This window comes from Melanotaenia boesemani, chromosome 11 (assembly GCF_017639745.1).
Source record: "Melanotaenia boesemani isolate fMelBoe1 chromosome 11, fMelBoe1.pri, whole genome shotgun sequence".
In the NCBI taxonomy this organism is placed as follows: Eukaryota; Metazoa; Chordata; class Actinopteri; order Atheriniformes; family Melanotaeniidae; genus Melanotaenia; species Melanotaenia boesemani.
Window position 1 is genome coordinate 4,286,537 of NC_055692.1, and position 15,347 is coordinate 4,301,883.

The following is a 15,347-nucleotide window of genomic DNA, read 5'->3' on the forward strand; positions in this document are numbered from 1 at the left end:
CAGATCAACAGAGGAATCTCTGCCACAGAGGGTCGAAGCTGCTTCGGAGGTATGAACAGGATCTACCAAATGTTTAGAAGGTGCTGTTTATGTTGTGGTATGCATGGTCTGGCTCCGAAGGCATTTACTGAAGTTCATCTGACATCAGACTTGTGCAGATCTAGATGTCAAGCTCTGCACAAGTCTGCCAATTTTTTTCACTCAGGTGTGTTGCAGCAGGGAAACATCTAAAACCTGCAGGACACTGGCCCTCATTGACCAGGATCCCTGTCTCATTCTCGCTGAGGTCTTATTGAGATAAAAGTTAGCTTCGACCACTTCGAACTGCTTCATGCTTCTCTGTCCACACGCTCAGCAGACGCAGGGATTGGCTGAGGGGGTGTGGACCTTGATGAGCTGAACCTGTTTTCCCTGCTGCAGCATAATGCATGGCACAACAGGAGCTTCAAGGATTCATTTCTCACCTTTGGTTTGATGAAGAATTTCCATGACAGTTTCTTGAGGTCAGATCTGGGCGATTTTGTTAGATTAAGATTTGAGCTTTAGGACACATATTAAAAACACTTGCAAAATTTTTAATCTTTACTCTTACAAATAAAGCAAAAAAAAAAAAAAAAAAAAATTATCGCTCATAAACATGGTGAAAGAGAGATTCATGCATTTTTCAAGCTGACGTTTTCCTGGCCTTTCTGCAGCCGAGCTACTCACCAGAACCAAGAAGAGAGCATGTTTGGCCCAGATTTAGCAGCTCTACATTGTGTTCCTGTTTCAGCATGGATTTTAATGTTCATTGTTGCTAGCGTAAAGCTTGCTTTGTCTATTTGGCCTGTGTCATGTAAGGGCCCCTCGGAGACAGAAGGCAAGTTAACACACTTTATTTTCATATGGGTGTCAGGAGGAAACGTTTTACTGTACATGTGAGAAGACAGGAAGTCCAGGAACCATGGAGCCGAGAAGGGAGTGAGCATGAGTCTTTACTGGAGCAAACGTTAAGGTGCGACAGGGAGTGAATGTGGTGCTGGGGTAAATAAGGGCTGGTGAGCAAATGTGAGACAGGTGTGATTGGTTAGGGATCCGGGGAGTGATTGGCTGTAGTGCAGGACTGGAGTGAATGTGACAGGTGTGGATGATCAGGGGAGGGATTAAATGGGTAATCCAGAGTGTGGTGGCTGGCTGGACCAGGTAAGGGCGTGACAACCTGTGGTATTGTGATATATGCTGACCTGTGCTTTTTCTGGAGATGATTTTTTTTTTATTTTAAGGCACAGTGCAGGAATTATAATTTAAACAAAACAGAAAAAATAGTGATTTCTGAGATTTAAATTGAATCTAAAAAAAAAAAGAAAAACCGTCCATGTTTGGAAACAGAGTTGCTTCATTTCTTCTCTCTTTCTAACAAGCTGACATCAAGCCTTTTGGGAAATAACACTTTATTGTCTCCTGGCTACTATGATTATGGTTTTATGACTTGTATTACATATGAGGGTTTCCGCTACCTTGCAGCTCTTGAAATAACTGTATACCATCACTGACACTGAGTCTCTCATCTTACAGGAGTCCTAAATCTTTACCAGCGTATATCGTATCTTGGGCTTTAAAATTCACAGCAAGCTCATAGAAAAGAGCATCAAGATAAAGCTCTGAAATCCCAAACCATCCAGCTCTCCTAATCCCTCCACCTGCATTTTTTTTTCCACAGCCGTCACCAAACGGCAGCCTTCCATATCGCGTGAGAGGGGATTTACTTGTAACGCTCTCAGAAATACAATGCATAAAATCAAGTGTCAACTCTAACAAGCTGTTCTTGGGGCGGCGGGGCTGCCCTCTGCATCCATCAGGGTCTGGGCTCAGGCTTTGAAAGCTTAGTGGCTGTGTGGCACTTCGGCATTTTGATCCCAAAGTTGCCCAAATTGCAGAGACAACTGTGCAAATCGGGATGACCTGGGAAGCCAGACGGCCTTTCTGGGGGCAACAGCTGCTTACGTCCATTCATTGGCTGCCAGAGAAGCTTTATCAGGGGAAGTGGAGGTTGAAGTTTTATGGCAGCTAAGCCCCGTCCATCAAATTGTGAAAACAGAACCTCGGGCACAGCTCAGAGCGGATTTAGGAGTTTGTTTAGCGTTTTCCTGCCTTGTGAGTGTAAATGTAAAAATAGAAGAAAGCTTGAAAAGCTGCTGTCCTCGTGCTACTTTACTCTAAACAGTTTAGATTTCAGCTCATTGCTTTTGCTGATGTGATTTTTTCTGATTTTCTGTCTGCAGTGCAGCTTCATGTGTTGGGGGATGGTCATTTCAAAACTTCAGCTCTAAGATGATCTGTACTTCTCATCATGTAGCTCTTCGGTGTCATATTTGTGAGTTTCTCTGCAGCTAAAATAAAGAATATTTACAGCGTCTAAGCTTCTTTCAACACATGACATCTTTGGGGTAATTCGGCTGCTTTATTCTTCCCTCAGATGTTTTCATCTCTAAACTATTTTGTTTGTTCGAGCATGGCAATGTGTTACTTTGTACTAAGCGAATTTACATATTGCATGATGTATAAGCTTGAGTGACGGCGTCGTATATGAACAGGCTCCAGTGTGAAGCAATTAAAGCAATTAAACAAACAAGCGATTTTTACTTGTTGAAATCAGAAAACAGTGAAAGTGTTTTAGGGGGATAAAGTCAGATTTTCTGTAGTTCTTCAATGCTTTTTGTAAAAGTGTGTTTTATTCATTTCTAAAGGATTTTTTTGCCAGTTATGATGAAACAGGACTGTGCAAACGTCTCCAGCCACCCCTCAAGTCTTTACCTTCTGCTTCCTAGCAGCTGGGATGGGAACCTGTTTTTCTGAAGGTCTTTCTGAATTTTTTTGCTTTTTCACCGGCTGTCAGTGCAGCTCTTGTACATTTACTGTCTTGTTTGGTTTGTTTTACTTTGTTCGATCATTGACTCATGCAAGTAGTGCCGTGTTGGGCCATAATGCTTCTCTGGACAACTGAACATTCCTGCTTTGGGATCTTTGTTATAAGCAGGCTTTTGCAAAGACACATCACTTGTTCCCTTTTCTTTAGTTGTATCCATAAAATGTCAAAGATTTTAGGATTTGTACAGCAACAAGGTGATTCCATGTTGTGGACAGAAAACGGAAAGAAAGGCAGAAACATCCAAAGAGCAGCTTTGGAAAGTCCTTCAAGGATCCTGGAGAGATGACAGAAAGTTGGTCTAAGAGGGTCCAGACTGCGTTAAAGAATAAATATGCTCAGACAAATGTTCACTTTCTGATTTTTAAAACAGTTTTTGTCTTAAATACTGTTTTTCAGTTCATGTATGAGCAGGTTTCAATAAAACGTTGCACATTTTTCTGTTTACCACATATAAAGATTGGTTCAAAATTTTATCAATATTACTGTAGGAATTTGAATATAAGTGATCTTTTTTTAATGTGTGGATCAGTTGTTTTATTTAGTTGGTAAGTCACCATCTTAAAAGTGAACTGCAGCAAATGTAGTTGGTTTCTACATAAATTCACTCGCCTTTAATAGAGTTTGTGATCAGGCAATCCCACAGTCTTCCCTTGTTCAATGCAGAGAAACACAACCAGAGGAAAGATCAGACAAAAAAAGACTAAAATCTAAAACTTTTTTTCATGGCTGTTGTGAAAAGTTGTCTTTGTATTTATTTGTCATGTTGAAAGGGCAGCGTCGTGCTACAAAACAGAAAAAGTACCACGAAGAAAAGATTTTTACTTTTACATGTTGGGTCTTTATATGTTTCCTCAAAAAATCACATTGAAATCTGACATGATAAAACATCTACAGCACCACATCATTCACATTTTCTAATCAAACACATTTTTCTATTTGCTCTGTTTTATTTATCATATATGATCTGGACATTTTAATCTGCTTAAAGACAAATGTTTTGATGCTTCTTTAATTAGACTAGTTGTGATACTTTTTTTTGACGATTTGTATTTAACTGGGTCTTAATGAAAAAGATGTGTGGAGGATGTACATGAGAGTAGCCACCGTAGTTACCGCCTCAGCTGGTGATTGTAAGGAGAAGTATAAACCAGGGTGTGGCTGGAAGTTTCTCTGCCCTGTCTGATGCCAACATGCTGATGTTTTTTGCGTACTTTAACAACCTTGTAAATCTATTGAAGACACTGTGGCACCTCTGAAACTAAGCACTGTTCCCAAAGTGCTGTTTAATGCAGTTAAGAACATTGTTTTCACTCTTTTCACTATACACCTCCTCACTCGGTGCAGTCATTAGCTCTCATGGTTTCTCCTACCACTGCTATGCAGATGACACTCAGCTTTTCCTTTCTTTCCCACCTGATGACACAACCGTCTCAATGCGAATATCAGCATGCCTTGCTGATATCTGCACATGGATGAAGGATCGCCACCAGCAGCTAAATCTGTCCAAGACCAAGCTTTTTGTCTTCCCAGCCAATCCTTCCTTACCGCCACAGAGAAGCGCGCGGCTTGACTGTCACGCTTGTGTCTACGTCTTCTACCAGGAATCTTGGTGTCATGGGAGACAACCAGCTGACCTTTAAGGACCATGTTGCTTTGGTTGCTCGATCTTGCCGATTTGCTCTCTACAACATCAGGAGGATCAGACCCTACCTGACTGAACACACGGCCCAGCTCCTGATTCAGGCTCTGGTCATTTCACGCATTGACTACTGCAACTCCTTACTGGCTGGCCTGCCTGCATGCTCAGTTAAACCTCTGCAGATGATCCAGAAGACAACAGCATGTCTGGTCTTCAACCAGCCCAAAAGAGCTCATGTCACTCTGCTGCTAATTGCTCTTCACTGGCTTCCAGTTGCAGAGCATCAAATTCAAAGCTCTGCTTCTGGCTTACAAAACAATAACCCAAACGGCTCTGGTCTACCTTCACTCCTTAATCCAGAGCTACACACCCTCTCGACAGTTACACTGCCAGCAAAAAACATCTAGTGCTCCCACCACAACGTGGCACAAAATCAGTAGCTAGACTCTTCTCCTCTGTTGTCCCCCGGTGGTGGAACGATCTACCAAACTCTGTCCGATTCGCAGAGTCCGTATCCACTTTTAAAAGCAAGCTAAAGACTCAGTTATTTAAGGTGCATTTCCACACTTAGCTTAACTCTTGTACTCAGATTGAGTTAGAAATCTTTGTCCAGCTCTTTGGCTCAATCAAGTACTGAATAAGCTGTGTGCACGTAATGTTTGTATTTAAACAAAATGACTTACAAAAACTACAAAAAACTTAAAAAAAAAATAAATAAATAAAAAAGTTATGCACTGCACTAGCACTACATGACAGCACCTGTGTCCAACTGGACTCACAGCAGTCTGACTACCACTGAATGATGACCTCCCATCTTGTTGGAATTCTTGCTTGTGTTGTTCTTACTCTCAAATGTAAGTCGCTTTGGATAAAAGTGTCTGCTAAATGACTGTAGAATAGAATAGAATAGAATAGAATAGTGTGTCCTGATATTCACTAGGCCTGAACGATCCGGGAAAAAAATATCTAATTGCAATTTTTCTGACAAATATTGTGATTTGGTTTGCGATTTAATCTTTTCAACTCTAGCTTCTGTTCAGTGTTTCAAAAATATATTTTCTATATGAGATGGAGGATTATCACACAACATGAAGTTATAAACGGCTTTACTTACCAACTGCAAGATGAAGAAACTTCTTAATAGTAAAAAATCATGGATCCATCCTGCCTTGGATCAATGCCTGAAACTGCTGCTGGTGTAATGGTGGGGGGAGATTTTCTTGGCCCACTTTGGGCCCCTTAGTACCAACATAACCTGGTTTAACCAGCACAGCCTACCTGAGTATTGCTGCTGATCATGTCCATCCCTTTATGGCCACAGTGGAGCATCTTCTGATGCTACTTCCAGCAGGATAATGCACCATGTCACAAAGCTCAGATCATCTCCACCTGCTTTCTAGAACATGACGATGAGTTCACTGGACTCCAACGGCCTCCACAGCCACCAGATCTCAATCCAGTAGAGCAGCTTTGGGATGTGGTGGAACGGGAGATTCTCATCATGGATGCAGCCGACAAACCTGCAGCAACTGTGTGATGCTGTTGTGTCAATATGGAGCAAAACTTCTGAGGAAGGTTTCCAGCATCTTGTTGAATCTGTGGCACCAGGAATTAAGGCCGTTCAGGAGGGAAAGCAGCCCAACCTGATACCGATAAGGCGGACCTGATAAAATGGTCGATGAGTTCTGATCAGTTTTCTTTCACACACCGAAATGATTGTAATTAAACTTCTTCAGTTCTGTGTTAACTGAATAATTATTCCTGTTTCTTTCAGTTCCTGATTAAATGCTCCCATATAAGCTGCTGCAAAATAAATAACTACTAGACTAGAAGATAGCTGATAAAAGATTTTTTAAAAGTTCACGCAGATCATTCAGAGAACAGACGAATGACATAAACTGCTCATATATCAGCTTTATGTCTGCATTAGATAAAAGACATTGAAGGAAACAAGACCATAAATAGCAGAAATATCTGTTTGATGTGTCAAGAACAAAGAGTGTCTTCATTTTTACTCATTTAAAATCTGAACATCATCTTTGAGTCCAAACTCCAGGTCCATCACACCTCCTCCATGACACCAGAGGCAGCAGAGCTCCTGCAGACACCTCTGCACTGGTGACCACACCGCTGCATTTCCCAGCCGGACGTACAGACTGTCTGCATGAATATAGAGAAGCACATCAGCACAAACAGATGTACTTCACTATATTAATTCTTTTTATTTCTTTTTTATAAAATTATATAACTATGCATTTAACTTTTTCGTTGTACAAAAACGAGCAGATTAGTTACCGTAACTTTCCATTTATTTTTTCTGTTCACATACAAGCTGATGGAGATGGATTCGAACTCCGCTGTCATTTAGTTTCCTTCATTTCTAATGAAAATTTGTTTTTTATTTTTAAGTTTTTTATTTAAAGTTACAAATTCAACAGAAAAGTAAATGTTTATTAGAAATCTGAGTTTTTCCAGTGAGGTGGTACAGGTCGGTTACGCCCGTTAAACCTCGCCTGCTTCTCAGCGGCGTTCGGATCAGAGTTGAATCACAATTTAACTTCTGACTCTGACTTCCTGTTTGTGCCTAGAAACTCAAACGTTTCTTCATTTTAACACATAAATCAGCATTTTCATGAGGACATGTAAATGTGGGGGCCTCAGTATCTTCACACACACACACACACACACACACACACACACACACACACTTCAGCTGGCATCTTGTCACAGCAAGCAAATGTGGACAAAGCAGAAGGTGTGTGAGCGCATATTTTTCACTAAATGTAAGACCTCATTTTTGGGGCGTTGAAGAGCTCAGAGGGGTTGTGTGTATGTGTGTAGAAGTGTGTGTGTATGCGTGTGTGGCCTCCGGAAACTGACTTCATAGGGGGAGATGCTACACACTGTCCAGTTATCTGTCCACACACACACACACAGAGCATATAATCGTGTTCCCTGTCGGGCCTTATAAATCTGCAAGGGCCCAATTAAAGATCCCCTTTAGCGTGTCCACCCCTACCAGCACACACGTGTTAAAAACAGACACACAGAGGAGGAAAAAGACTAAAAACACACTCTGTATACTTTTGGTTATTTGTATAATTGACACAACAGCTTGCAGAGTAAAACAGTAACAGAAAAACAGTGTAAAACCAGTAGAATGTTTTTTTTTTTTTTTTGGTATTTCAGTTTGAAACGTGCAGATTTGTGCGGCTCAAACTGGGACTTTAAGGTGCTACATGGACATTAAAAAGAGCTACAATCTTAAATCGGATAAAATGATAAATTAAAAACATTTTGCACATGAAATGAACAGATGGGAGTGCAAAAGCAGGAAAACATGCAAATCTGTGAGACTAAAACTGAGCAGAAAAAAATCTAAATTACAATCAAAATGTGAAATATTTGAATAAAGGTGGAAAAATACATTTTTTATCAAAGCCAAAAAATCTTTTTTTGTAAAAAAGAAGAAAAAGTACATGTGTTAAAATAACTGCCATGGTGTGTGTTGATGTGTGGAGAGGAGCGGAGAGTAAATTCCTTTGCTCTTGCTTGGGACACAAAGACGAGGTAAAATTTCACCTGACGTCACGTTAAATGTCAAACCTGCAAAAAATGATGTCAAAGGCTCAAAGTGTTGAAAGCGGGCAGAAGCACCAGCGTACCCTGAGGACTGGATTTGGGGAATTCTTCATCCTTCCGATCGGGAAACAAAGGAATAATAATTAGACCGGTGAGTTTGCTCGCCGCTCCGAATGCGAGGCGCGCACCCACGTCCCCCCTCAAACTTGATGGTTGTTGAACTTATTTTTAGTGTCATTTGATAAGCTTCCCTGCTTGCACAGAGACATCCCACTGACCCAGCCACTGGTCATTGTCTATACCGCTTCCCGTCAAAGCCGGCACGCTTTGTCAGGTTTCGACTCGAATATCCATTTTGCATCTGAAGTACGGTATCCGAAGTGACTGGATCATTCGAGCCTTTTTCTTCAGCTGCTGCCCCCTTTTCCTCCCCCACAGTGTTTCCGCTCACACTAACATCATTTGGGATTGGCGTCATGACAGCGCGCTTGAGAAGTCCACAATATATAGAAATACATATCCCCTGCTTTTTGGGATTTGGGTGGAGGGAGAAGAGGGGGGTTGGACATAATTTCTGGAAATGAACAATACTTATCCGTCCGTCGCATCCGTTGCTTTGGGTTTGTGTTGTGGACATGGTGCACCGTCACCATGGCGCACTGTCCTCTTTTTTTTTTTTTTCCGGTGAATAACGCAGTAATAGGTCATTCAAAGTCAAAAGGCATAAAAAAGAGACAGCCAAGTCTTCACAGGCTGCTGCTTGCTGTTGCCTTTAATTATTTTAATTAAACTTGGATATTCTGGTGCTGAGCGAAGCGGCAAGTTGCGACGCAGGCCGGGAGCCCTCGGAGGATTGAGGCGGACACCTCGAAGGGGCGAGGCTGGATCTGTAGCTTAAGTCTTATCTGATAGGCCTGTTTATCGGCCGTGATGTGCTACGCCTTAGTGAGCAGAGAGCAGACTGGTCTGGAAAACAGGGGCAAAAAACACCAAGCGCCATGTCAAGGTCTTGAAGGCATCAATCCCTCAAACGTAGCTGGGGTTCGCCCTGGTCAGGAGGCTGTCCTGCGGTCGGATAACGCTCTATTAATTTCCTTGTCCCGAGTGCATAATGAAAGGAAGGTGTCTTCAAAAACGGGGGGAAAAAAAACAACCAAAAAAAAAAAACTAAAGGGCAAAGTCTTGGTGCCTTCCAGTACCTTGGGGCATCCTGTCTTCAATTTGTCATGCGTGTGCACTTCTCAGTGATAAAAATGACAGGAGAAGCCAGTCAAAGGGCGGCCGCCGGGCATCCGGCGCCGCTGAAGTTGGAGAGGAGTCCTGATGAGACATTGCCAAAAGGCAACGGACTTCTGCACTTGTGAGGCCCACTGGGATTATTCCCACTTCCATGCCAACGGCAAATAGCCTCTTTTTTTTCTTTTTTTTTTTTTAAAGATAGCTTCCGTCTGTGTCCATGGATTTAGGTTTCTCACAGAAGGCACAATATGGTCAGAATATGTTAAGCCTTTGGTGCACATGAGAAGCTAACCGACTCTGAGTGCCGTGTTCTGGGGCGCCCTGACTTTTCTCTTGTTTTAAACAAAAAAAACAAACAAAAAAAAAAACAAGAAGAACATTTGGTTTCATACACAGAAAGTAAATAAGTTAATGATTAAAAATCTGAATATTAACATGTCGCCTCGTGATGTGGAAGACGAAGAAGAGAGAAGAGAGAGAGGAAAACGAAGTGGTTTCAGCTGCAAAATTAAACATCTTTACACAACAACCCTGAAACTGTCCTCTGGTCCACAGCGATCGGCACTCGCTCGCCTCCACGCAGCAGTTTGTCCTCTACTGATGCTGCACACGGCTGAAGTTAACACACCGACCCTGAAACACACAGAGAGGGCGTTTAAACTTCTGCACTTCAGTTCAGATTTCACTCTTAACTTCTTTAAATTTGCCAATGTGAAATAAATAAATGGCTTATTCTAATAGAAAAAAATCAGATAAACGATTAGAATAATTTTATTCTATCTATTCATACACACACACACATATACACATAAATATATATTTAAAATTGACACAAGCACAGCAGGTTAAAATTCATGCAGGTAATTTATATTTTATTTACAACTGTTGCTTATGCTAAAGAAAAATTGTTCACACTAATAAAATAAATAATAATGAAATTTTTATGGGATCTTATTTAATTATATTTATGAATATAATTTTTTTATAATAGTATAAATGAAAGATATAAAATAGGTATATAAAAGAAAAATAAACAGGGGAACTGTTTTATTATTAAATGTTGTCCACGGTGTAAAAAGGAAAAATATGATACCAGAATAACAACACAACAACGAACAAGCAAGTGGAACATTTACATAATCAATCACACAGATTTCTGATAAATTAATGGATTCAAGGAAATAAATTCCACATTCAGCTTTTTTTTTTCTTTTTTTTCACCAGTCTGAGAATCCGTGGCAGAATTTCCTGAAAATATATAAAAAAAAATTTAAATAATCCAGAAAAATTGGAGACTTCTTTATTGTGCATGTTCTCAGCTCATGCATGTGTGTGTGTGTGTGTGTGCCTCCCTGTCCAGCAGCAGCCTGCTCATCAACAGTAGGCCGACTGGCACCAAGAGGGAGCTCTCGCACAGCGAATCCTCAGCAGCCTGTCGGCTTCGACAGCTCACTCAGCGCGCACACACACACACAAGTACACACACACACACACACACACACACAGAGAGCGCTCCTTCTGCATCTCTTTAACCTGCTAACGACTCGCTGTGTTGTGAGGAAGAATCTAGCAACTCTGATCTGAGGAACAGGACCTGCTCTGGAACCACTGAGGAAGAATTCTTCAGATAAGACAAAAACTTTTTCTCCCATTTTTCTCTGGTTTAGGTCTGAAGTTCAGGAGGATGATGTGGTGCACAAACAGCATGGGGTCGGGTGGAAAGCGCCCCAACATTCAAAGCTCAAAGCTTTAGGTTGTGTTCCTGTGCAGGGCGCAACTCCACAACTTCAGACAGAGAAAATATCCTCAGCTTAAAAAACAAATAAATTAGGTAAAAGCTGAGCATTCTGGGTAACTACAAGAGTTTGACTCTTGTTTTCTACATACTGAAATCTTTCTGCCCCGATCTTAGTCCGATTCTTTAATCACTGACGACATCTTGTCAGAGTAAAATAACTTTTATATGATGATGCTTTTCATGCGGCTCTGTAAAAGGAGAAGAGCTGAACAAACCTAAATGGTTTAAACAGTAACAAGTGATTGAATTAAATTGATCCAACTTAAGTTTCTTCGAATTGACAGTTTAAAGGCAGACTTACTTTACAAAAATTTAATTTCTTACAACAATCTGAATCTCTGACTCGGCTCCATGGAAAGTAGACTGAAAGCCTTCACTTATTCCAAACAAAATATTCAATTTAACCCAAAGTAACTTGATATTCACATTATACTGGTTAGAACAGCATAGAAATAAAGTATTTAAACTGCATTTTGTATTTTATGTTTATTTGACAGGGACAGTGGACATTAATGAAGATCTATAAAAACAGATGTAAACATGCCGGATTAAAGATAAAAAGCTCATTTGCATCTGTTTTCCCGATGCAGGTAGAACTCCACTTTATATTTTAGTATTTTAATGCAGCAAAAAGAATTGAGACAAAACAGTATTATTATATGTTATTAATAACTCAGTCACCGTGGCTGGGTGGTGGTGGGTTTCTCTCCCTGTACTGTCCTAACAAAAATAACAAATAAAACAAACTATTAGTTCTAAATAACAAACATTATGAAGTCCACACAGAAGCAGGATGAAGTGATTACTTAGTCCTTCACACTCATGGTGCAAACTAACATTCAAACAGAACAAAACATCCCAGCATGCTCTAAATATAAACACAACAGGCAGAAAAGCACATAAAAATGTAGGGTAGCAATCATAAAAGGTCCAATTGCTGCTAATTATATATTTGCCATCAGTCTTTGCACAACTGGAACTAAATGATTCGACTCGTCAGACTGTGGAGTTCAACTAACTTAATAAATTAACTGGATAAACTTAATTCAAATGGAAGCAATTCATTTCAGCTGGTTCAACATTCTCTTGATTGAAGTTAAATAAATAAAGAAAAGTAAGTTTTTATTAAAGTCATGCAGCATTAGTTGTTTTTATCCAATCAGTGCAGGTTTGGATTCCTGCAGAAAAATCCGCCTGCTGGTTTACCAGCCGTGTCTAAAATTTAGACTCCAACCGTGGCTTCAGATCTAAAGGCGGAATAAAAAAAAGTTGCATCCGGTGCAGAATTTGATTTGAAATTACTTATTTGCTCATCTGATGTGTGCACATATTTGAGCTGCACCTGCTTAATTCCCTTTCCTTACAAAACACAAAAGCACATTCTTGCACAAACAGCCAAGGTGGACGCTTCCCATTGAGGTATTATAGACCAGCCTGACCAGCATGTTGGCTCCTGAGCCGCCTCCGTCAGCAGCCAGCCCCTCTGCTGCAGGAGCTCTTACAGTATCTGCTCCACAGTCTGGCTCTGGGAGCACAAGTGTGCACGGACCGACTGTGACGAGGGCTTTAGACAAGCTGGAGAATCTTCCATTTCTCATTATTTGGCAAGGCTTGGTGGGTGTCTGGTGGAGGGGTGCATGGTAAGCCCCTCGACGTGTACCCTCTGCATCTAATCTCACACAGTCAACAAATAAGGCACATCAGATGCTGTTTTGGCTGCGGCCATCAGAGCGGCTAAGTTCAGTGGATTTTACGGGTTTTACGGTGGGGGGAGGGGGTGGCAGGATGGCAGGGGTGGGTGGAGGCGGGAGGAGCAGGGATATCTGGTGCGAGGGGCAAAGCAGGTGCAGCACAATACGGTCAAACCCATTCCAGCTCCCCTGTTCCCCGGCTGAACGGGGGCCTGACTTGGCAGGAAGAGCCGCCTTGTAACCGGGCCATGTTGGAGAGACGGAGGCCCACCTGTGCCACCCGGAGCGGCAGAGCAAGAGTCTGAATATGTCAGCACGGAACGTCAGTGGAATCTCATCAGATGGACGGGAGCGTGACTGCAGATAGACGGGTGGATGAGTCAGGTGCAGAGATGGAGAAGTGAAGCGACAACAGGAGGATGGGGAGGGGTTAGAGGAAGCATGATGATTAATAAGATTCATTACAGACACTCCTCCAGCTTCCTGCTCAGGCAAATAGAAATATAGAACGGTGATAGAAAATTAAACTGATTGATAAAATTTTCCATGAGGTTCAACACAGACCCTGAATCCTTTGTGAGCTTTTTTTATTAATTTATATATTTAAGTGTTTGTGTGATTCTTGGTTCTCTTGCAGCGTCACACCTGAAGCAGCTCGAGTTCCCCAGAGCTGCAGCTCTCTGAAACCAAGAGTGGCGACTAAACTCGCTCCATCAAAAACCAGAGGGATACCACTGGATCAATAAGAACCCCTGCAGGTGTTAGGGGAATATAAAGTAAATCTACCGAGGAATATTGTTTTGTTTCTGGAAGCCTTGGACGTTAGAAGTCCGATCTGGGAATGATGTCACCTCTGGGTTAGCTGAGAGTCAGAAAACCCAGCTGTTGCTGTTTTCACTGATCAGGAAATAACCTTGAGTTATGCCAGTATTTATCATAATGACATCATAAAAAGAATGAAATGCAGATTTTGTGGTGATTTTATCTCAGCTGATGAAATGAATTTCATTTGTTCAGACTCAATCTGCCAGATGTGCTAAGAACTATTTATTTATCGCTGCTTTCACCACTTTTTATACACAGGGCGGCCATGTTGGATTTCGAAGAGTCGGAAACCCAACTTTAGGGGGAAAACCAGCTGACTTTTCCCACTTTTCCCACTTAGAACTTGAATATTTACAGTGTGTGTACCAACTTTTCCATTTCCTAAAATCAGGATTACGGAAAGTACGAGGGGTGCAATTAATGCTTGAAAGGCAGGTTAATCTAACACAACCTCAGGAAACACCGGCTAGCTTGCTGGCTTTCATCATACGTGCATGCATCGGGTGCACAGCTCCAGTCATGTGCACACAATCACTCAGTCATCCAGGAAAATAACCACACTGCACACTGTCCCCGTTATCAGCACCAGAGAAGCTTTTAGTGAGCAGGCTATACTGAAGGCTGCAACTTGACACTAGATTTTCTTTTTGCTGCTGAATCTAATCCAAATCTGATGGTTCACAACTTCAAATTAGATAAAACATTCGGGCAACATGCAGGGTTTGAACCTCCCATCCTTTAACATACATATTTTCTTGCTTTCCTTTTTTATGTATTAGTAAATAACCCAGAAATAATTTATGATTCGAGAGCTAGACAAATCTACAACTTGTGTCTATTTAATCAGAACAAGTTTGCGATGAGACTCCTCAGACTCATCAGAGTTTTTGGGAGAAAAAAACAACAACTACCAGGAAATAAACACAGCTGATCGAGTATTAGCTCCTTTCCAAATGTTTGTATTGGCTCGATGTATTAATTGATTATATAGTGTGTCATATTTACAATATCGAAAACAAAAAAACATGCATGGAAGCAGCTTCCACTGAGGTTACAGAATGAATCTCCCATCTGGACCATAGTGTGAAAACACTTGCAAAGCACGAGAGTTGTAATCCAGTTGCAAGATGCTTATTTTGCAGTGATAAGCTACAGGCTTTGAAAGATTTTATTACCAGAACAGAGACTTTTTTTCTTTCACATTGGAGCTTTGCAGCCCATACAGTAGCTTAGTTAAGCTAGGGTTTACTTACTCCAACAGCAACAGGGCTACTGCAAAATTCATCCTTCAATCTAACACTTGTCTGTTGTTTTGATAAAAATCTCTGAGCTGAGGAGTAAATTTGCAAAGCGGATACAGCGGTGCATGTTTCTCTCTCCATTAGATGTACGTTTGTCATGTTCTCCTTTGATTCTACTTGAACAGCTGTATGAAAAGCTGTTTTTGAAGTTTTTCAGAAGTGGGAACACCCAGAATAAACTCAGCACCACCTCACCAGTACCAGGTTGGAACTCTGCCTTAATTCTTGGAGGCTTAGATTCAACAAGGTGTTGGAAACATTCCTCTGATGTTTTCCTCCATATTGACATGACAGCATCACACAGGTGCTGCATCCATGATGAGAATCTCCCGTTCCACCACATCCCAAAGCTGCTCTACTGGAC

The 15,347-nt window shown here is 41.3% G+C and overlaps 1 protein-coding gene across 1 annotated transcript in view; it reads right to left on the reverse strand.

Annotated features, from left to right (window-relative positions):
- Positions 1 to 7,670: 7,670 nt before the first annotated feature.
- The window catches only part of antxr2a (ANTXR cell adhesion molecule 2a), a 79,739-nt gene continuing 72,062 nt past the window's right edge, over positions 7,671 to 15,347 (reverse strand). The window contains exon 17 of the mRNA XM_041998340.1: positions 7,671 to 10,001. Coding sequence (XP_041854274.1) covers positions 9,963 to 10,001 — 39 coding nt within the window. The 3' untranslated portion in view covers positions 7,671 to 9,962. The remainder of the gene's footprint in view (positions 10,002 to 15,347) is intronic.